Source organism: Ovis canadensis, chromosome 2 (assembly GCF_042477335.2).
Source record: "Ovis canadensis isolate MfBH-ARS-UI-01 breed Bighorn chromosome 2, ARS-UI_OviCan_v2, whole genome shotgun sequence".
In the NCBI taxonomy this organism is placed as follows: domain Eukaryota; kingdom Metazoa; phylum Chordata; class Mammalia; order Artiodactyla; family Bovidae; genus Ovis; species Ovis canadensis.
Genome location: NC_091246.1, coordinates 86,128,178 through 86,150,142, shown reverse-complemented (window position 1 = coordinate 86,150,142; position 21,965 = coordinate 86,128,178). Strand labels below are relative to the sequence as shown.

The 21,965-nt window shown below is 37.0% G+C and overlaps 1 protein-coding gene across 2 annotated transcripts in view; it reads right to left on the bottom strand.

Annotated features, from left to right (window-relative positions):
• Positions 1-21,965, bottom strand: part of CNTLN (centlein) — a 361,476-nt gene that overhangs the window by 253,303 nt on the left and 86,208 nt on the right. For both annotated transcript variants that reach the window (XM_069576629.1, XM_069576630.1), the window contains exon 3: positions 11,907-11,991. In XM_069576629.1, coding sequence (XP_069432730.1) covers positions 11,907-11,991 — 85 coding nt within the window. The remainder of the gene's footprint in view (positions 1-11,906; positions 11,992-21,965) is intronic.

The window sequence follows — 21,965 nt, the reverse complement described above, 5'->3', positions numbered from 1 at the left end:
CTCACACTACCGCACAACTGCACTCATCTCACAGGCTAGTAAAATAATGCTCAAAATTCTCCAAGCCAGGCTTCAGCAATACGTGAACCGTGAATTTCCTGATGTTCAAGCTGGTTTTAGAAAAGGCAGACGAACCAGAGATCAAATTGCCAACATTCGCTGAATCATCGAAAAAAGCAAGAGAGTTCCAGAAAAATATCTATTTCTGCTTTATTGACTATGCCAAAGCCTTTCACTGTGTGGATCACAATAAACTGTGGAAAATTCTGAAAGAGATGGGAATACAAGACCACCTAACCTGCCTCTTGAGAAACCTATATGCAGGTCAGGAAGCAACAGTTAGAACTGGACATGGAACAACAGACTGGTTCCAAATAGGAAAAGGAGTACGTCAAGGCTGTACACTGTCACCCTGCTTCTTTAACTTATATACAGAGTACATCATGAGAAACGCTGGGCTGGAAGCAGCACAGGCTAGAATCAAGATTGCCAGGAGAAATATCAATAACCTGAGATATGCAGATGACACCACCCTTATGGCAGAAAGTGAAGAGGAACTATAAAGCCTCTTGACGAAAGTGAAACAGGAGAGTGAAAAAGTTGGCTTAAAGCTCAACATTCAGAAAACGAAGATCATGGCATCTGGTCCCATCACTTCATGGCAAATAGATGGGGAAACATTGGAAACAGTGGCTGACTTTATTTTGGGGGGCTCCAAAATCACTGCAGATGGTGACTGCAGCCATGAAATTAAAAGATGCTTACTCCTTGGAATGAAAGTTATGACCTACCTAGATAGCATATTCAAAAGCAGAGACACTACTTTGCCAACAAAGATCCATCTAGTGAAGGCTATGGTTTTTCCAGTATGTATGGATGTGAGAGTTGGACTGTGAAGAAAGCTGAGTGCCGAAGAATTAATGCTTTTGAAAGGTGGTGTTGGAGAAGACTCTTGAGAGTCCCTTGGACTGCAAAGAGATCCAACCAGTCCATTCTGAAGATCAGTCCTGGGTGTTCATTGGAAGGACTGATGCTAAAAAGCTGAAATGCCAATACTTTGGCCACCTCATGCGAAGAGTTGACTCATTGGAAAAGACTCTAATGCTGGGAAAGATTCGGGGCAGGAGGAGAAGGGGATGACAGAGGATGAGATGACTGGATGGCATCACTGATTCGATGGACGTGGGTTTGGGTGAACTCTGGGAGTTGGTGATGGACAGGGAGGCCTGGCATGTTGTGATTCATGGGGTCGCAAAGAGTTGGACACTACTGAGCGACTTAACTGAACTGAACTGATACTGGGTTATGCAGTAAAATGTAGTTTTCTCAGTGTAGGGATCATATTAATGAAACGTTGTTCTTGATTTATACTTAGAGGTGACATTACTTGTCCATAGCCCAACTGAACTTCTAGAGTTCTCATAGCTCCACATCTGTACCAATAAGACATTCAGGCTTGGTAACGTTTTACAAATTAAGTATAAATGGCACCTCAACATAGTTTTAATTTTTATTGCCTATTTTGATTATTAGGGCATATCAAAATGTGTTTGACATCAATCAAACAGCATAAAAATAAATGCACAAACATCTACAGTTCATAACCTATTTTTCTATTCTCATCTAAGTCTCAGCCTCTTTCAAGGTTCAATTTTCACCTCCTCCATGAAGCCTTTCTAACTATCACAGTAATTTCAGCTATTTCAAAGTTTCTGTATTACCTACACTATTCATTTGGCACATATTACCTAAAGCTGCTAATTATCTATATACTCATACTATCTCCCAAACTAAATTATAGTAAATGTTTATGAATGAGATTCACACTGATAAATTCAATTGTATGAACACTAAGACACTGAAATATCTACAGGCCTATCCTTTGAAAGGAGAGTTAACAAAAATTAAGCATCCTCATCTATCCTTGAGATTATTTAGACTTTAGAAGGGTGAGGTACTAGACCAAATGATTTAAGGTTTAGAAGAATTTGCCCACTAATGTGAGCTAAACCTAACAGGAATAAGGAATATGCTGCTGCTGCTGCTGCTAAGTTGCTTCAGTCAAGTCCACCTCTGTGCAACTCCATAGACAGCAGCCCACCAGGCTCCTCTGTCCCTGGGATTCTCCAGGCAAAAATACTAGAGTGTGTTGCCACTTCCTTCTCCAATGCATGAAAGTGGAAAGTGAAAGTGAAGTCGCTCGGTCATGTCCAACTCTTCGTGACCCCATGGACTGTAGCCTACCGGGCTCCTCCATTCATGGGATTTTCCAGGCGAGAGTACTGGTGTGGGTTGCCATTTCCTTCTCTGAATAAACAACATAAATGACAGCAATGACAAGTCCTCTCATGAAAGTTATTTAATAATCGAAAAGTTGGCATTTGAGTGAATTTAGTAATCTACAGGACATATATAGACTTAATCTTTAAATAAAAACACATAATACAGTAGGAACTTAGTGGACCAAAACCATCATATTTTGAGGGCTTCTCTGGTGGCTCAGATGGTAAAGAAGCTGCCTGAGCCAGGAGACCCAGGTTCATATTTTGATAATTAGTTTGATAAATGATTTTATATATCATCAATCATTAAAGTAATGAGTTAAACACAGATGTATTCCCAATGGAAGAGAATTGATAAACTCTCAAAGATCTGTTAAATTTTACTCAAAATATTTTCCTAATAAAATGTACCCTCAGTGATCTAGTTTTTGTAATGGAAGTGACAGTCACTTAGTCATGTCCGACTCTTTGTAACCCCATGGACTATGCAGTCCATGGAATTCTCCAGGCGAGAATACAGGAGTGGATAGCTGTTCCCTCTCCAGGGGATATTCCCAACACAGGGATCAGACCCAGGTCTCCCACATTGCATGCAAATTCTAAAACAGCTAAGCCACCAGGGAAGCCCAAGAATACTAGAGTAGGTAGCCTATACCTTCTCTAGCAGATCTTCCCAACCCAGAAAGCGAACCAAGGTCTCCTGCATTGTAAGCAGATTCTTTACCAACTGAACTACCACGGAAGCCTTAGCACAAGTATATACAGTTACAATTCATTGTTTTTCTTTTCCTTTTTAGAGAACTATAGTTGATTTATAATAAATTCTATAAGTTTTAGATATATAACATGATTTCACAATTTTAAAGATTATGTTCCATTTATAGTTATTTGAAATGCTATATTCCCTCTGCTATATAATATATCCTTATAGCTTGTTTACTTTATACATAGTAGTTTGTACCTTTTAATCCCCTTCTCCTATCTTGTCCCTTCCCACTTTGCTCTCCCCACTGGTAACTACTAGTTTGTTTTCCATATTTGTGAGTCTGCTTCTTTTTTGTTATAGTCACTAGTTTGTTTTATTGTTCAGATTCCACATATAAGTGACACTGTACAGTATTTATCTTTCTCTGACTTATTTCACTAAACATTAATAACCCTCCAAGTCCTAAATTTAGCTTCATGAAACCTTTTCAACAAATTTTTCTGGATAGAATAAAGTACATTCTTAATGGTCTGGCTTGAGTTAATATTAAAATAGCAAATTGAACTCAGAGGAACCATAAAGCATAAAGGGTGACAAGAGAAAGTATGGCTGGAACAAATTATTTATTATGGATAAGCCATGAAATGAATAATTCAAATCATGGTCAAAAGAAGTCTATACAGTAAGAAGAGAATGATAGTGGGTATGAATTAGGAAAAAAGTGGGGTGTGATGGCAGTGGTTCAAAAGACCTAAAACTCTATAAAACAATACTTGAGCATAGTTAATATATTACTTATATGACCTACTTAAAAATGTACATAAAGAGTTTAATGAAAAACAGAGAAATAATGATATCAGTACAACTAAAACAAAGGTAAATGGATAAAAGGGAAGGGGTGAGAGAATTAAATGTAATTGAGAACTGAAACTTATTTCTGAGCTTCCTAGAAGGAAAGAAAAAAGGGAAATTCAATGTTTTAAAATCATCTCATTAAATACAGCAAGTTATTAGCAGACTCGAGTTATCTAATGCAATACTTGAAGGAAAATTTATTGCAAGATTTACTTTATAACTAGCAATGACAAAGCTAAAGCACAGTCTTACCAAAAGAAGTTACATGGCATTTTTCTACACTATTATCAATAAAGCACATAACAGAATTAGATTGTTCTATGAAAGTTTTTCAGCAACTAGCTAAAAAATTGTGTGTATAACTTTCTAGTAGTTTGACTAGATATGTGGTTAAGGAATAAGCATTCTTGTTACTCTATTCCATAGACTACAAGTTTGGAAAAGTAAGAACTATTTAACATTACTTGATGGAACAATAAACACATGATGAAGGAACTTCTGGCTTCCAGCACTGGATGCAGTAAGTTGGAGGTTGTCTCTCCTATTCATACAACATGAAAAAAGTTGAACAAACTGAAAATCAGCAACTCTTCTTAGAATCATCAGAGAACTGAGGTCATAGGGCAAATTGCTGTTCCCCAAACTAGAGAGACAGGCAGATGCAGAGAATCACAATGTACCAGAGCAAAATCCCTGAAGCAAGAAAACTCCATAGAAACCAGTACCAAGAGTAGGAACCCAAATCTGCAATTAACGAATCATTGGAGGATAAGTGTGGACATGCATGAGAGTTAAAAATGTCCTGGAGGGCCTGGTCTAGAGGGGTTCCTATACTTTCATGAGTTTTACATACAGAACACTATTAGGTTGTCACAGTGAGGATCAGAGAGAAATATCTTCCTGCTCTCTGCAGGAGGAGAGGGAACATAGACATTTAAAAATAGGACCTAAGTATATAATTCTTAACAAGGCCTACCCTCAAGAGAAAATTATTTTACTAGGGTCTGCTGGGATTTTACCAGAGACTAACCAACCCAAATGAAGTTAAATACCCAACTCCAATACCCTCAAGCCTTCCAATCTTTCCTAAAGGGGGACAAAAAAACTGAGACACACTTATGAAGGTCAGACCTAGGGGCACAAGATCACAAAAAGACTGAGAACTAAACATAAAACTACGGAGTACTTTCACTCCCTGAGACATCTCACAAACTACATCAATAGGCTTCTGTATAATAACAAGGGAATGCAACGGAAAGAACTGGTTGTTTCAAACGATATTTAAGAAGTTTCTCAAGACACCAAAGCAAAGTTGAGCCTGTGCTCAAAGAACAGTAAACATCGCCTAAACCCTAGGCCTATTTCTCTCAGTATATTTTACTCATTTGGTTAATTTTGTGTCAACTTGGCTAAAACACTGTACCCACGATATATAGTTCTTAAGCAAACACCCATCTAGATATTGCTGTGAAAGTGTTTTTGCCATAGATGTGATTAACATTTAAATCAGTAGACTTGAGTAAAAGAGATAACCCCTCCATAATGTGAGTAAGTCTCATCTGGTCAATTGAAGACCTTAAGAAAGAGGACTATTCATCTGAGAAAGAAGGAATTTTGCCACCAGCATATTTTTGGACTCAGATGCTGTATCAACTCTTCCCTGGGTCTCCAGTTTGCTGTGCAGAATTCAGATTTGCCAACCCACAGCTACATGCATCAATGCATGCTGAGTTGCTCAGTCATGTCCAACTCTTTGTGATCCCATGGATTGCAGCCTGGCAGGCTCTTCTGTCCATGGGATTTTCCAAGCAAGAATACTAGAGCAGGTTACCATTTCCTACTCCAAGGGACTCTTCCTGACCCCAGGGATTAAACTTGCATCACTTGTCTTCTGCCTTGGAAGGCAGATTCTTTACCACCGAGCCACCTGGGAAGCCACAACTACATGAGACAATGCCTTAAAATCAATTTCTCTGTCTTTGTCTCATGTCTTTGACTATCTATCTACAGACACATAATTAGTTCTGTTTCTCTATGGAACCCTGACTAACAAAGACTTTGATCCTATTTAGAACTTTAGTCCTAAACTGCAAGGTCTTTGATTCTGAACTTCAATAAGCCTGGAAGCAGATTCTTCCCAAATTAAATCTCCAGATGAAAACATAAAGTAATCAAATTTCAATTACAATCTTATATAATAAGGAGCAGAGGAAGCACCTAATCTACGCCCGACTGCTGACCCACAGACCTTAAAAAATATGTGTATTCTTTGCAACTTAATAAATATGTGTATTCTTTTAAGGTTTTAATTTGCTAAACAGCAAGAGAAAAACTAACATACCACAAGGCATTTTCCTATAGAATTTATACTAGAAAGTAATAGAGAAAATGGATATAAACCATAAACACTGGAAATCTTGACAGTATAAAAAATATAACCAAATAATGCTAATAACAGGAAATTAAGTCCTCCAATTAGTCTCTGTAAGTTCACTTTAAAATGCAGGAAAAAGGATCAATAAGTAAAAATATACTAATTTTCTCAAGTTTTTTAAAGTGTGCAGCTGATACTATCTAAATTTTTCAGAATATTCTAGAATAAAGGTATACAGTATTAAGACAGAAAAATATCACATAATATTTATATGAAGGAACCAAAAGAAATGACAAAATGAACTTATTTACAGCACAGAAACTGACTCACAGACATAGGAAACAAACTTATTGTTACTAAAGGGAAAATGGAGGGAGGGATAAATTAGGAGATTTGGATTAACAGATATACACCTCTATATATGAAGTAGATAAACAATAAAGACCTATAGGATAGCACAGGAAACTGTATTCAATGTCTTATAATAACCTATAAAGGAAAAGAATCTGAAAAAGAGTACATATACATACATGCATACAAACCTGTGTATAACAATCACTTTGCTGTACACCTGAAGCTAATACAACATTTAAATCAACTAAACTTCAATCTAAAAAACTATAGTGTTAAATATTATATACAAAATAATAAATATAATCACTAAAAGAACTGATGCAGTTCTCCTAAACCTTCCAAATTATCAGCATGAGAGTGCATGCACATACACAAAGACACACACACAAATGAAGTGAAAACAACTGGCAAATGCTAAATAAAAAAAATATTAAAACAGAAAGCATAAGATTAACCAGAGAATAAAGATCAAATAAGTATATTAGATCTTAAGCAAAAAGGTAAATACATATATAATTGAGTCAAAACACAAAATCCACCAAGTAGTACAAACAATAGAGTCATCTAAATATGCAATATTAAAGGATAAACAAATATATAACAAATTAATTGAAAGAATGCTAGAGGAAAGATAATAGGTTAAGAAAAAACTAAGATATAATCAGAATGCCTGAAAAAACAAAAAGGTTAGAATAAATGTATTAAATCTGGCTATCTTCTGGAACTCATGGCTTCCTCTTTCAACCAGATCTGTTAACACAATTAAGTTTTCTTGTATTGTGTATTTTAATTTTCTTCTCCATTACTTTCAAATATTTTGGCTAACACTTTTTAAAATGCAAAAATATCCTTCTTTGCACTGTTAAATTTCCTAATTTGTTTAATTATTTTGTTAGAATTCAGTGATTTCTTAAAATATCACATACCATTCTATGTGTTACTTTCTAAAATCACTAAAAAATTCATGATTGCTAAATTAAATATTTTTTCAGAAACCTCATATTTTGTTTTTTTTTGTAACTTTGTACAGCATTAACCACCTTTTGCTTTGAAATTCTTTTTCACATCATGAGATACAATATTATACTTCTCTCTTTCTACTTCTCTGAACAATTTTTTTCATCTCTTTTACTAAAATGTGCTTTTCCTCTCATCCATTAATACTATCAGCAAATATCTAGTTCTCAGAATGCTGTTTAAAGTCTTCTTAACTATAACATTAAATACTTTTATATCAAGGAGATAACTCCTTCCCAAGGATTGAATTCATGCTTTTAATAGTTTACTTAAAAATCTCTAAATGGTATTCCTACCAATAGCTAAAATTTTAATTGTCTAAAAGAAGCTCAAAAGTTATCATCATAGTAACTTGTACCTCTTTATAATAACCTTCTTCCTGATAGCAATGCCACTGCTCGCCTGGATTCTCCAGACTGAAAACCTAAGAGTCACTTTCAAATTACTGTCAAGTCCTTATAGTTCTAATTTATATATCTTTAATTCATGCAAAACTAATAGTTCAGGTTCATGTCATTACTCTTAGACTATGAAATAACCTCCTTACAGATCATTCTACTTTCTGCTTTCCTTTTTCTAACTCTATACTAGAATATTAGTTTTATTTTCACAGATTACAGCTTATTTAACTTAAGTTAATGAAATTCCTAGATAAATTCCTTTGCCCTCTAAGTAAAATCCACACTTTTTCATTCAAGCAATTAAGGCCTTTCTTTAATACATGTTCAATATAACATTAGTCTTTTCTCAGCCTACACTCCTACATATTATCTATGAAACAAACTATAAACTTCAGTATCATCCAAAGATATGCTACACTCCTACCTTCTTGAATTTTGCCTGGTGTTTGACATGGGCAAATCCTCCTAAAATCTCTACCTATTAAAATTGTTTAAGTATCTTAAGACTTTGCCACATAATTTAATCTCTCCTTCTTTTGAATCTTAATAGCATTCTGCTTGTGATTCTCTCATGGCACTTATATTAGTTTCATTTAATGTAAGTCACATATTCAAAAATATTTAAAGAACATCTATTATAAATCAGGCAATATGGTAAATATTACATGTTGGGTATAAATGGTCTCCATGCTCATAGAACCTGTAATTTAATGTAGGAGCATATGGTTACTTGCACTTCACTTTTATCCCCACCCAAATGCTCACAGAGACTTAGAAATCCTTTATTAAAGGCAGGAATTTTAATTCTAAATTTTCCAGAGTACCATCACATGATAATATCCACATTTAATACAGCAATTTGTTGAACTGAACTGAAAATATAACCCATAAATCATTTTTAAGATATAAACACACTATTGCTCAAAACTATACATGCTTTAGGCTGAGGAATTAAAGACTCTAAATGACAAATTAACTGCCCCCCCAAAAATAAATAATTTCTTTCATGGCATTTAATATTTTATGAGGTAAATCATTCTACTCAAAATGTAAATAATGAAATAATATCTATCCAAGGAAAAGGAAGTAGAAAAGATAAGAATTTAGCAAAGAAAAAGGAAAAATATATTGTTATTTAAGAAAGTCAACACATCAGAAACGGTATGAACCTAACAGAACAGAAGATATTGAGAAGAGGTGGCAAGAATACACAGAAGAACTATACAAAAAAGATCTTCATGATCCAGATAACAACGAGGATGTGATAATTCACCTAGAGCCAAACATCCTGGGATGCGAAGTCATGTGGGCCTAGGAAGCATCACTACGAACACAGCAGTGGAGGTGATGGAATTCCAGTTGAGCTGTTTCAAATCCTAAAAGGTGATGCTGTGAAAGTGCTATACTCAATATGCCAACAAATTTGGAAAACTTAGCAGTGGCTACAGGACTGGAAAATGTCACTTTTCATTCCAATCCCAAAGAAGGGCAATGCCAAAGAATGTTCTAACTACCGCACAATTGTACTCATCTCACATGCTAGTGAAGTAATGCTCAAAATTCTCCAAGCCAGGCTTCAACAGTATGTGAACCATGAACTTCCAGATGTTCAATCTGGATTTAGAAAAGGCAGAGGAACCAGAGATCAAATGGCCAACATCCTTTGGATCATTGAAAAAGCAAGACAGTACCAGAAAAACATCTACTTCTGCTTTACTGACTATGCCAAAGGCTTTGACTGTGTGGATCACAATACACTGTGGAAAATTCTTAAAGAGATGGGAATACCAGAGCACCTGACCTGCCTCCTGAGAAATCTGTATGCAGGTCAAAAAGCAACAGTTAGAACTGGACACGGAACAACAGACTGGTTCCACATCGAGAAAGGAGTACGACAAGGCTGTATATTGTCATCATACTTATTTAACCTATATGCAGAATACATCATGCAAAATGTGAGGCTGGATGAAGCACAGCTGGAATCAAGATTGTCAGGAGAAATATCAATAACCTCAAATATGCAGATGACATCACCCTTACAACAGAAAGCAAAGAACTAAAGAGCCTCTTGATGAAGGTGAAGAGGAGAGTGAAAAAGTTGGTTTAAATCTCAACATCCTCGAATAGCCAAAGCAATCTTGAGAAAGAAGAATGGAACTGGAGGAATCAACTTGCCTGACTTCAGGCTCTACTACAAAGCCACAATCATCAAGACAGTATGGTACTGGCACAAAGACAGAAACATAGATCAATGGAACAAAAAAGAAAGCCCAGAGATAAATCCACACACATATGGACACCTTATCTTTGACAAAGGAGGCAAGAATATACAATGGAGTAAAGACAATCTCTTTAACAAGTGGTGCTGGGAAAACTGGTCAACCACTTGTAAAAGAATGAAACTAGATCACTTTCTAACACTGCACACGAAAATAAACTCAAAATGGATTAAAGATCTAAATGTAAGACCAGAAACTATAAAACTCCTAGAGGAGAACATAGGCAAAACACTCTCAGACATAAATCACAGCAGGACCCTCTATGATCCACCTCCCAGAATTCTGGAAATAAAAGCAAAAATAAACAAATGGGATCTAATTAAAATTAAAAGCTTCTGCACAACAAAGGAAAATATAAGCAAGGTGAAAAGACAGCCTTCTGAATGGGAGAAAATAATAGCAAATGAAACAACTGACAAACAACTAATCTCAAAAATATACAAGCAACTTATGCAACTCAATTCCAGAAAAATAAACGACCCAATCAAAAAATGGGCCAAAGAACTATATAGACATTTTTCCAAAGAAGACATACGGATGGCTAACAAACACATGAAAAGATGCTCAACATCACTCATTATTAGAGAAATGCAAATCAAAACCACAATGAGGTACCACTTCACACCAGTCAGAATGGCTGCGATCCAAAAATCTGCAAACAATAAATGCTGGAGAGGGTGTGGAGAAAAGGGAACCCTCCTACACTGTTGGTGGGAATGCAAACTAGTACAGCCACTATGGAGAACAGTGTGGAGATTCCTTAAAAAATTGCAAATAGAACTGCCATATGACCCAGCAATCCCACTGCTGGGCATACACACCAAGGAAACCAGAATTGAAAGAGACACATGTACCCCAATGTTCACTGCAGCACTGTTTATAACCAATCTTAGATGAAAATTATCCTGACTGTTTCATTGGGTAGGAAGGAAAATAGAGTCAGAACTTGGAAAAGCAGAGTTAACAGAAAGAATTTTCATTTAACCCAGAAAATAAAGATAATTTTTCCTATAATGGGCAATTGGGTATAAAATGAATTTAAATACATCATGATATAGACAATCCTTAAAATAAATTTATTTCACCTTTATTTTTAAGATGTTACTACCTCCAAAATGATTCTTGGGAGGAATCAATGACCATGTAGATTTTTGTGGTGGTAATATACTGAAGATATAATTACCTATAATTTTAAATATCCAGTTACATATAATTGTATTAACCATAATTATAGGATTGTATAATTTGAAAGTGCAAGTTCAAAACATCAAATAGAATCATCCTAGTTATTGTTAATCTTTTGTACAAATTAAAGCATTAAAAAATTTGTAGGATTCAGAAGCAAATGATAATTGTTAAAAATAAAAAGCAATTTCAACAAAAAGTGAGTGACAGATAGTTATTACTATAAAATTAAAACACCATCTTAAGAGTTTTAATGTGTAAATAACATAGTCTAAAACCCAAAAACACAAAGAAGAATAACAGGCTAAAGTAGTAACTTGACTATAGTAATAGAACCACATAATGACCCTGATATTCTTGTCACCATTATTGCAAAAAAACTTAAAATGTTTGTAAAGACCTACCATATGAAACAAATATCATAAATTTAGTATTTTCTGTTATAACACCAACCTGTTCCAATTCTTGTATTTTAGCATCCTTGACTTGCAGAATTTCTAAAACTTTTCTGTCTTTAGCTTCAGATTTCCGTTTTTCTCTAGAAATAAAAAATATCTATATTGAAAATTTATTAGTCATTATTTTTGAGAGTTTATTAGACATTATTGGTAGCCAATTCTTTTAATTTCCACATCCTAATAATGAGTTTCACATTAAACTATAGAAAAGTAAATTATCCGATGTTAACAGCCCTTTCTGATTTAATCAGAAACCATATGGCAAGTGACAACAATTTATAACTGCTGCCAACTAAGACAACTTCATACAAAAAAAGTTTCTAATTTATATGCATTATAAAACATACTTAAAACACATTTAATCTTGACTGCAACAGTCACTATACCATAAATTTAAAATAATTACTGAATATATTAATATGTTCATGTTAATATACTTTATATTGCAATTTAAATATTAGCTAATATTAATATAATAAAATATATATCATAATATAATATTAATAATTAAGAATACAATACTTACCATTTTTTAAGTAAAAGAATTAAAAGAGAGAAAGCTTGAGTTTAGTAACAATCAACATTAAATAATTAAGAGAGAAATTTATTGGATACTCATCATATTTTTTAAATTTTAAAAATAGGTAAAATAAATAGAAATCTGTACCTAAATCACTCATGAATCACAAAGTGTACAGGTGGGAAGAAATTAAGAACCCTCACCTGAGAATAAAAATGAGATGAAGCAAAGGGCTTTAGAAGGTAAAAATGGGTATGAGAATTAAGAGACATATATGACATAAAAGCATACCATTGCTGGTGACCAAGATGGCAGAGTAGGAAGACCCTAAACTCACCTCTTTCCATGGACAACACAAAAATTACTAGTTATGAAACAGCGATTTATGGTAAAAAAAAAAAAAAAACCTGAAAATTAGCAGAAAAGATACACTACAAATAAAGATATGAAGAAATCACACTATGATGGTTAGGAGTGGAGATGCAATATAGTCAGTATCCCCACCCCCAGATCAGTGGCCCCTAAATGGGAGGATAATCACAAATATAGAGATCTTCTCCAAGGAGCAAGGAGCTTGCTCCTTGATATTCCTGGATATTCCACACCAAGTAGATCAGACTACAGAACAATGGGTTTTGAAAACTAGTAGTGTACATGTTGCTTCCCAGGTTGCTAAGTGGTAAAGAATCTGCCCAATGTAGGAGAGAGAGGAGACATGGGTTTGATCCTTGGGTCAGGAAGACCCCTTGGAGGAGGAAATGGCAACTCATTCCAGTATTCTTGCCCGGGGAACCCAGTAGTCAGAGGAGCCCAGTGAGTGACAGTCCATAGGGTCGCAAAGAGTAGGACATAACTGAGCACAAATGTATGGGTCTCATGTTCGAAAGAGCTAGAGAGCTGCAGGAAACAGAGATTCCACTTTTCAAGAACATGCACAAAATCTCACACAGTCCGAATTCCAGTGGAGATACAACAGTATGACAGGAGCCTGGATCAGATACTCCTGCTGGTCTTGTAACACCTCCTGAAAAGGCAGGAGGCAATTGGGGACGCCTTGGGCACAGAGATGTTGGACACATCCATTCTAGGGGAGTTGTTCTACTGCAATAACACCAGCATTGGCAAGCACTATTTTGGAACCCTCCCTCTACCCTATTAGCATGAGAGGATGCCCCACACATCTGCAGGCTAACACCAGCTGCAAATCACCCCAGGCTACATAGACAGTCATGCAGAGACCCAGCCCTAGGCCCTCCCAGGACATACAGCCAATGACACAGGAAGCCTACCTTTTCCTCCAGCAAGCCCACAGCCACTGCATGCGGCAGTCTCACAGCCAACTGGGCCAGAGGCCAGCTCTGCCTAACAACACGTCGACAGCAGTCAGCCCCACAACAGTGGAAGGGTACATGCTGCCAACATAAGGAGACCCCTAAGGCACACAGCTCTGGTGATCAGAGTGTGCTGCCAGACCCCATGGAATGACTACTTCTCCTGACTGACCTAATACAGAGAAATGAATGTAGAAAATACAGAAAAATGAGGAGACAGAGAAATGTGTTCCAAACAAATAACACTAAACCTCAGAAACAGAAAAAACAAAGTGGAGATAAACAATCTACCCGAAAAGAGTTCAGGAATAGTCAAAAAGAGGGTCAATGAACTGGAGAGAAAACTGAATGAACCTAGTCAAAACTTCAAAGAGTTTAAAAATTTAAATAAAAATCAGAGCTGAAAAATACAATGATTTCAATATCAATAAAAAATACAGTAGAAGGATTCAACAGTAGATTAGATGATACAGAGTAACGGATGAGCATCTGGAAGACAGTAGTAGAAATCTCCCAAGGAGAACGGAAAAAAATAAGTTTTAAAAAGGAAAATATTTTAAGAGACTTCTGAAACAACATCAAGCATACTAACATTTGCATATAGGGGTTCCAGAGAAGAAGAGACAGATAAAGTAGAAGGGAACTTATTTTAAAAAATAATACTCCAAATTTTCTTAACCTGGGAAATGAAACAGATATCCAAAGCCAGGAATCACAGAGACGTCTCAGAACCATGACCCCAAAGAGGTCCACTCGAAGACACATCATAATTAAAATGGCAAAAAAATAAAGCGAGAGTCTTAGAAGCAGCAAGGGGAAAGCAACCAGTTAAGTATACAGAAACTGATATAAGGCGATTGGCTGACTTTTCAGCAGAAACTCTGCTGGCCAGAAGGGAGTTACACAATATATTTGAAGAGAAGAAAGGAAAAAGTCTACAACAAAGAATACTCTACCTGGCAAAGATATTATTCAGATTTGAAGGAAAAGATAGAGTTTTACAGACAAGCAAAAGTTAAAAGAGTTTAGCAGCACTAAACTGGCTTTAGAGCAAATGTTAAAGGGACTTCCATAAGCAAAAAAACAAGACTACAACTAGAAATATGAAAATTATGGAAGGAAAAATCTCACTGGTAAAGACAAATACACAGTAAAGGTAGTGTTTTGCCCGAAGTCCGTGTCCCCAAAACTGAGAGAATAAGACATCCACAGCAATGCAAAAGCATAAAGGGGTTTATTGCTAGCTCGAGCTAGGGCTCCCGTCTCATCCAGCACAGTGGAGTCTTGACGAGAGAGCCCTGAGCTCTGACTCACAGCTGCTTTTATACAGGCGGATCTTAGTACAGCTGGCGGGTAATGATTGGCTGAGCGCGCGTGCACGATTTCCAAATCCCGCATCCCTATCCGGTTGGCTCAGGTTTGGCCATACCAGGACTTTCCCAGGGTGTGGTTCCCCAGAATCATGACTCAGGTTTTAATCCGGTTTGGTGCCAGCAGCAACTCTCCTAGGGTGGGGCTTCCTAGAATTATGACTCATGCTTACAAGACCCTGAGGCTTAGGCCTGGTGTGGCCTGTTGAGCCTGTAATGGCTCAGGTTAGGTCCCAACAGTAGTAGATCAGTCAATGATAAATCTAGTAGGAAGGTTAAAAGACAAAAGTAGTAAAATCATCAATTTCCACACTAAGCAACTATTACAATAAGGATACAAAATTTAAAAGAAGTTTTCAAAAAAAAACATTAAAAACATTAAATATGTGGATGGGTGGAGTAAAAACGTAGGGTTGTCAAAAGGCATTGAACTGACTTCTGGTTCAAGATGGTGGAATAGAAGGATCTGCACTCATCTCCTGCAATTTTAGTTGCACCGAAATTGCAACTAGCTGTTGAATAACCATCAACAGGAGAGCACTAGAACCCACCAAAAAAAAAAGATATTCCATGTCCAATGACAAAGAAGAAGCTGCAGCAATCACAATAAAATCAAATCCAATAACTACCAGGTGGGTGACCCACAAACTGGAGAACAATAATAATAAAGAAGACCTCCCACCGTTGGGAAGATTCTGAACCACGCGTTAGGCTTCCCAGCCTGGGGACTGGACAAAGGGACTGGAAACGCCCATGGAATCTGACCTTGAAGGCCAGTGGGATTTGATTACAGGACTTCCACAGGACTGGGGGAAACAGAGACTCTAGTCTTGGAGGGCACAAACAAAATGTTGCATGCCCAAGACACAGAGCAAATGAGCAGTGATCCCACAAAAGACTGAACCAAAACTACTTACTTGTTAGTGCTGGAGGGTATCATGTGAAGGTGTGGGTTGGCAGGGGCTTACCACAGGGATAGAGGCACTGGCAGCAGCAATCCTGGAAGGCCCTCCTTGATATAAGCCCTCTTAGAGGTCACCATTAAACCTACCACAGAGCCCACAGAGCCCAGGGCTGGGTAACCTGAGGCCAAACAACTAACAGAGAGGAAGTGCAACCCCACCCATCAGCAGATAACTGGATTAAAGTTTTACTGAGCAAGGCCCTGCTGACCAGAGCAAGGCCCAGTTTTTCCCATGGCCAGTCCCTCCCATCAAGATGCTTACACAAGCCTCTTAGCCTTCTCCGTCAGATGGCAGGAAGAAGCAAAAAGAAGCACAATCCCACAGCAGCTAGAACAAAACCACATTACAGAAAGTAAATCAGGATGAAAAAAGCAGGAAGTTATATCCCAGATAACAGGACAAGATAAAATCCCAGGTAAAGATAGTGAAGAGGATCCAGGATCTCAGAAAAACAATGCAGAACATACAAGACATGTTTACCAAAGACCTACAAGAACTAAAGAACAAACAAGAGAGAATAATACACTAGAAAGAATCCACAGCAGAATAACTTGAGGCAGAAGAACAAATAAATGACACAGAGGACAGAATGGTAGAAATCCCTGCCACACACAGAATATAGAAAAAAGAATTTTTAAAAAAAGACAGCCTAAGAGACCTATGAGACAACACTGAATGCACTGACATTCACATCACAGGGGTCCCAGAAGGAGAAGAAAGAGAGCAAGAAAGGACCTGAGAAAATACTTACAGAGGTAACAGCTGAAAATTTCCCTAAGATGGGAAAAGAAATGCTCAACCAAGTCCAGGAAGCACAGAGAGCTCCAGGAAGGATAAACCCAAGAAGGAACACATAGAGACAAACAGTAATCAAACTGACAGAAATTAAAGACAGATAAAATATTAAAAGCAACAAGGGAAAAACGACAAACAACATACAAGGGAACACCCATCAGGTTACCAGCTGATTTCTCAACAGAAAATCTACAAACCTGAGGGAATGGCACCATATATTTAAAGCGAAGGAAGAGAAGAAACGACAACCAAGAATACTTTACTCAGTAAGACTCTCATTCAGACTTGATAGAGAAATCAAAAGTTTTCCAGACAAGCAAAAGTTAAGATAATTCAGCACCACCAAATCAGTTTTACAACAAATGCTTAAAGAACTTCTCTAGACAGGGAAACACAAGAGAAAGAAAAGCCCTACAGAAAATAAACCCAAAACAATTAAGAAAATGATGATGGATTAAACGCCCCAATCAGAAGACACAGACTGGCTGGGCAGATGAAAAGAAGTGCAGGTATGCACTTCCTCACTCAGCCACACCACTCTGCTTACCCCTCAAACTGTATGTAATTATTTTATATTGTTAGGTTAATCGTATTCCCATTATGGCTTGCAACTGTAATTATCTTTTCTTTTGGGTCTCACTATTGATTGTGAAAACTGATAAATATATTTTACTATTGTGATTATGTAACTACCAATCACTTAATACCGTTGTATCACGATTGGTCAACAGAAAAATAATAGAATTCTATATCACCAAAACTACTATTTAACAGAAAAACCTATAATCACTTTCTAAAATCCAAATGCATACTGAATTATCTTGGAATTTTTTGAAAAAATATAAATGTCCAGTATTTCTTTTTTTCCCCAAAGCTCCAGGTATGTTTCTAATGAACAGCCCTGTTTAAAAACAACTGGACTATATGATGACCTTTTAGTAGTTTAACTTTTCCTATTTCATATTCAGTGCTCCCATTTCATTTAGTTTACGTTTCCAATTTCTCCAACTCTTTTCTTTTCGATGTTTTTTCTCAAGCCTTTGCAAGCATAGTAGAAAAGCTTTTGTATGCATATATATAAGTAGTATGCATAACATATATATTTTAGAAGACTTATGAATTCTTGCCTAACTAAAATTTTTTATTTCACTTGTTTGATTCCACAAGTTAAATTCCACTTGTTTGACTTTCATATGAATAGAATGCTAGATTTCTAATTAGGAAAAAAATAAATAAGCAACAAGCAACAAAGGTTTACTTTATAGCATAGGGAACTATAGTATCTTATAACAACGTATAATGAAAAATAATCTGAAAATTAATATATGTGTATATGTATAAGGGCTTCCCTGGTGGCTAAGAGGTTAAAGCATCTGCCCCCATTGTGGGAGACCTGGGTTCAATCCCTGGGTCAGGAAGATATGTATATGTATAATGAAGATGTGTATATGTATATGTACAATGAAGATATGTATATGTATACTGAAGATATGTATATGTATAACAAAAATATGTATATGTATATGTATAATGAATCACCTTGCTGTGCACCTGAAACACTGTAAGTCAACTGTGCCTCAAATATACATATATATATATAAATATATATATCTTAAGAAAAAAAAGAATGCACTGAACTTAAAGAGATCATCAAGTTAATCACATACATATACGTTGTCATATATAAACCTCATGGTAAATGCAAATCAAAAGCCTAAAATAGATACACAAAGGAAAAGGAGAAAAGAACCCAAACATAACACTAGAGATAATCATCAAATCATAAGGGAAGACAACAAAAGAACAAGAAAAGAATGAACAAAAAAGAACTACAAAAACAACCCCAAAGCAATTAACAAAATGGCAATAAATACTTGGCTATTAAATAATCACTTTAAATGTAAATGGACTAAATGCTCCAGTCTAAAGACAAAGAGTGGCAGAATGGACACAAAAACAAGTCCTAAAGCTATGCTGCCTGTGAGAGACTCACTATAGATCTAGATACACATAGACTACAAGTGAGGGGATGGGAAACAATAGTTCCACAAAAATAAAAAGAAAGGTGGGCTAGCAGTATTTATGACTTTAAACACTGTAACAAGAGGCAAGAAAGGACATTACATAATGACCAAGGAATCAAAAAGATATAATTGTAAATATATATACACTAAACATAAGAGCACCTACATACATAAAGCAAATATTAAGAAACATAAAGGGAGAGATTGAAAGTAACATGATAATAGTGGAGGATTTTTAACACAACATTTATATCTATGGAGAGATCATGCAGGCATAAATCAATAAAGAAACACTGGCCTTAAATGACACATTAGACCAGATGTAATCAATCAATGCATATAGAACATTTTACTCAAACCAGTCATTAGAAAAGGGCCTAAAGAAATAAAACCAGAAGTAAGGACAAGTTAAAAATAGCACCACAAAAATACAAAGGACCATAAATGTTACTGAGAACAATTATATGTACAAGAAAATGAACAACTTAGAAGAAACAGACAAATTCCCAGAAATATACAAACTCCTAAGGCTGAATCAGGAAGAAATAGGAAATATAAACAAATCAATTAACAGTAATGGAATTCAATCAGTAATCAAAAACCTCACCACAAATAAAGTCCAGGCCCAGACAGATTAACAGGTGAATTCTACCAAGTATTTAAACAATTAACACCCATGCTTCTCAAACTATTGGAAAAAACTGCTCCTGTGCCATCACAGCTGCCGCACTCCCATGTCCAAGGTCAGGGGCAACAGCCGAGAGGAGCTACCCTATGTCCAAGCTCAGGGGCAGTGGCCGAGAGGAGCTACGCCATGTCCAAAGTAAGGAGCAGCAACTGCGCTTTGCTGGAGTAGCCGTGAAGATATACCCCATGTCCAAGGTAAGAGAAACCCAAGTAATATGCATCAATTCTTCAGAGCTCAGCCTTCTTCACAGTCCAACTCTCACATCCATACATGACCACAGGAAAAACCATAGCCTTGACTAGATGGACCTTAGTCAGCAAAGTAAAGACTCTGCTTTTGAATATGCTATCTAGGTTGGTCATAACTGAGAGAGGGCATCAGAGGGCAGACAGACTGAAACCACAATCAAAGACAACTAGCCAATCTGATTACATGTACCACAGCTTGCCTAACTCAATGAAACTAAGCCATGCCGTGTGGGGCCACCCAAGACAGGAGGGTCATGGTGGAGAGGTCTGACAGAATGTGGTCAACCGGAGAAGGGAATGGCAAACCACTTCAGTATTCTTGCCTTGAGAACCCCATCAGTTCAGTTCAGTCGCTTAGTTGTGTCCAACTCTTTGCGACCCCATGAATTGCAGCACGCCAGGACTCCCTGTCCATCACCAACTCCCGGAGTTCACTCAGACTCACGTCCATTGAGTCAGTGATGCCATCCAGCCATCTCATCCTCTGTCGTCCCCTTCTCCTCCTGCCCCCAATCCCTCCCAGCATCAGGGTCTTTTCCAATGAGTCAGCTCTTCCCAAGAGGTGGCCAAAGTACTGGAGTTACAGCTTTAGCATCATTCCTTCCAAAGAAATCCCAGGGCTGATCTCCTTGCAGTCCAAGGGACTCTCAAGAGCCTTCTCCAACACCACACTTCAAAAGCATCAATTCTTCAGAGCTCAGCCTTCTTCACAGTCCAACTCTCACATCCATACATGACCACAGGAAAAACCATAGCCTTGACTAGATGGACCTTAGTCAGCAAAGTAAAGACTCTGCTTTTGAATATGCTATCTAGGTTGGTCATAACTTTTCTTCCAAGGAGGAAGCATCTTTTAACTTCATGGCTGCAATCACAATCTGCAGTGATTTTGGAGCCCAAAAAAATAAAGTCTGACACTGTTTCCACTGTTTCCCCATCTATTTCCCATGAAGCGATGGGACCAGATGCCATGATCTTTGTTTTCTGAATGTTGAGCTTTAAGCCAACTTTTTCACTCTCCTCTTTCACTTTCATCAAGAGGCTTTTTAGTTCCTGTTCACTTTCTGCCATAAGGGTGGTGTCATCTGCATATCTGAGGTAATTGATATTTCTCCCAGCAATCTTGATTCCAGCTTGCTTTTCTTCCAGTCCAGCGTTTCTCATGATGAACCTCATAAACAGTACGAAAAGGCAAAAAGATAGGATACTGAAAGAGGAACTCCCCAGGTCAGTACGTGCCCAATATGCTACTGGAGATCAATGAAGTAACTCCAGAAAGAATGAAGGGATGAAGCCAAAGCAAAAACACACCCAGTTGTGGATGGGACTGGTGATAGAAGCAAGGTTCGATGCTGTAAAGAGCAATATTGCATAGGAAACTGGAATGTTAGGTCCATGAATCAAGGCAAATTAGAAATGGTCAAACAGGAGATGGTAAGAGTGAACATCGACATTCTAGGACTCAGCGAACTAAGATGGACTGGAATGGGTGAACTTAATTCAGATGACCATTATATCTACTACTGCGGGCATGAATTCCTTAGAAGAAATGGAGTAGCCATCATAGTCAACAAAAGAGTCCAAAATGCAGTACTTGGATACAATCTCAAAAAGACAGAATGATCTCTGTTCGTTTCCAAGGCAAACCATTCAATATCACTGTAAACCAAGTCTATGCCCCAACCAGTAACGCTGAAGAAGCTGAAGTTGAACAGTTCTATGAAGACCTACAAGACTTTCTAGAACTAACACCCAAAAAAGATGTTCTTTTCATTATAGGGGACTGGAATGCAAAGTAGGAAGTCAAGAGATACCTGGAGTAACAGGAAAATTTGGCCTTGGAGTACAGAATGAAGCAAGGCAAAGGCTAATAGAGTTCTGCCAAGAGAACGCACTGGTCATAGCAAACACCCTCTTCCAACAACACAAGAGAAGACTCTACACGTGGACATCACCAGATGGTCAACACCGAACTCAGACTGATTATATCCTTTACAGCCAAGGATGGAGAAGCTCTATACAGTCAGTAAAAACAAGACTGGGAGCTTGTTGGCTCTGACTGTGGCTCAGATCATGAACTCCTTATTGCCAAATTCAGACTTAAATTGAAAAA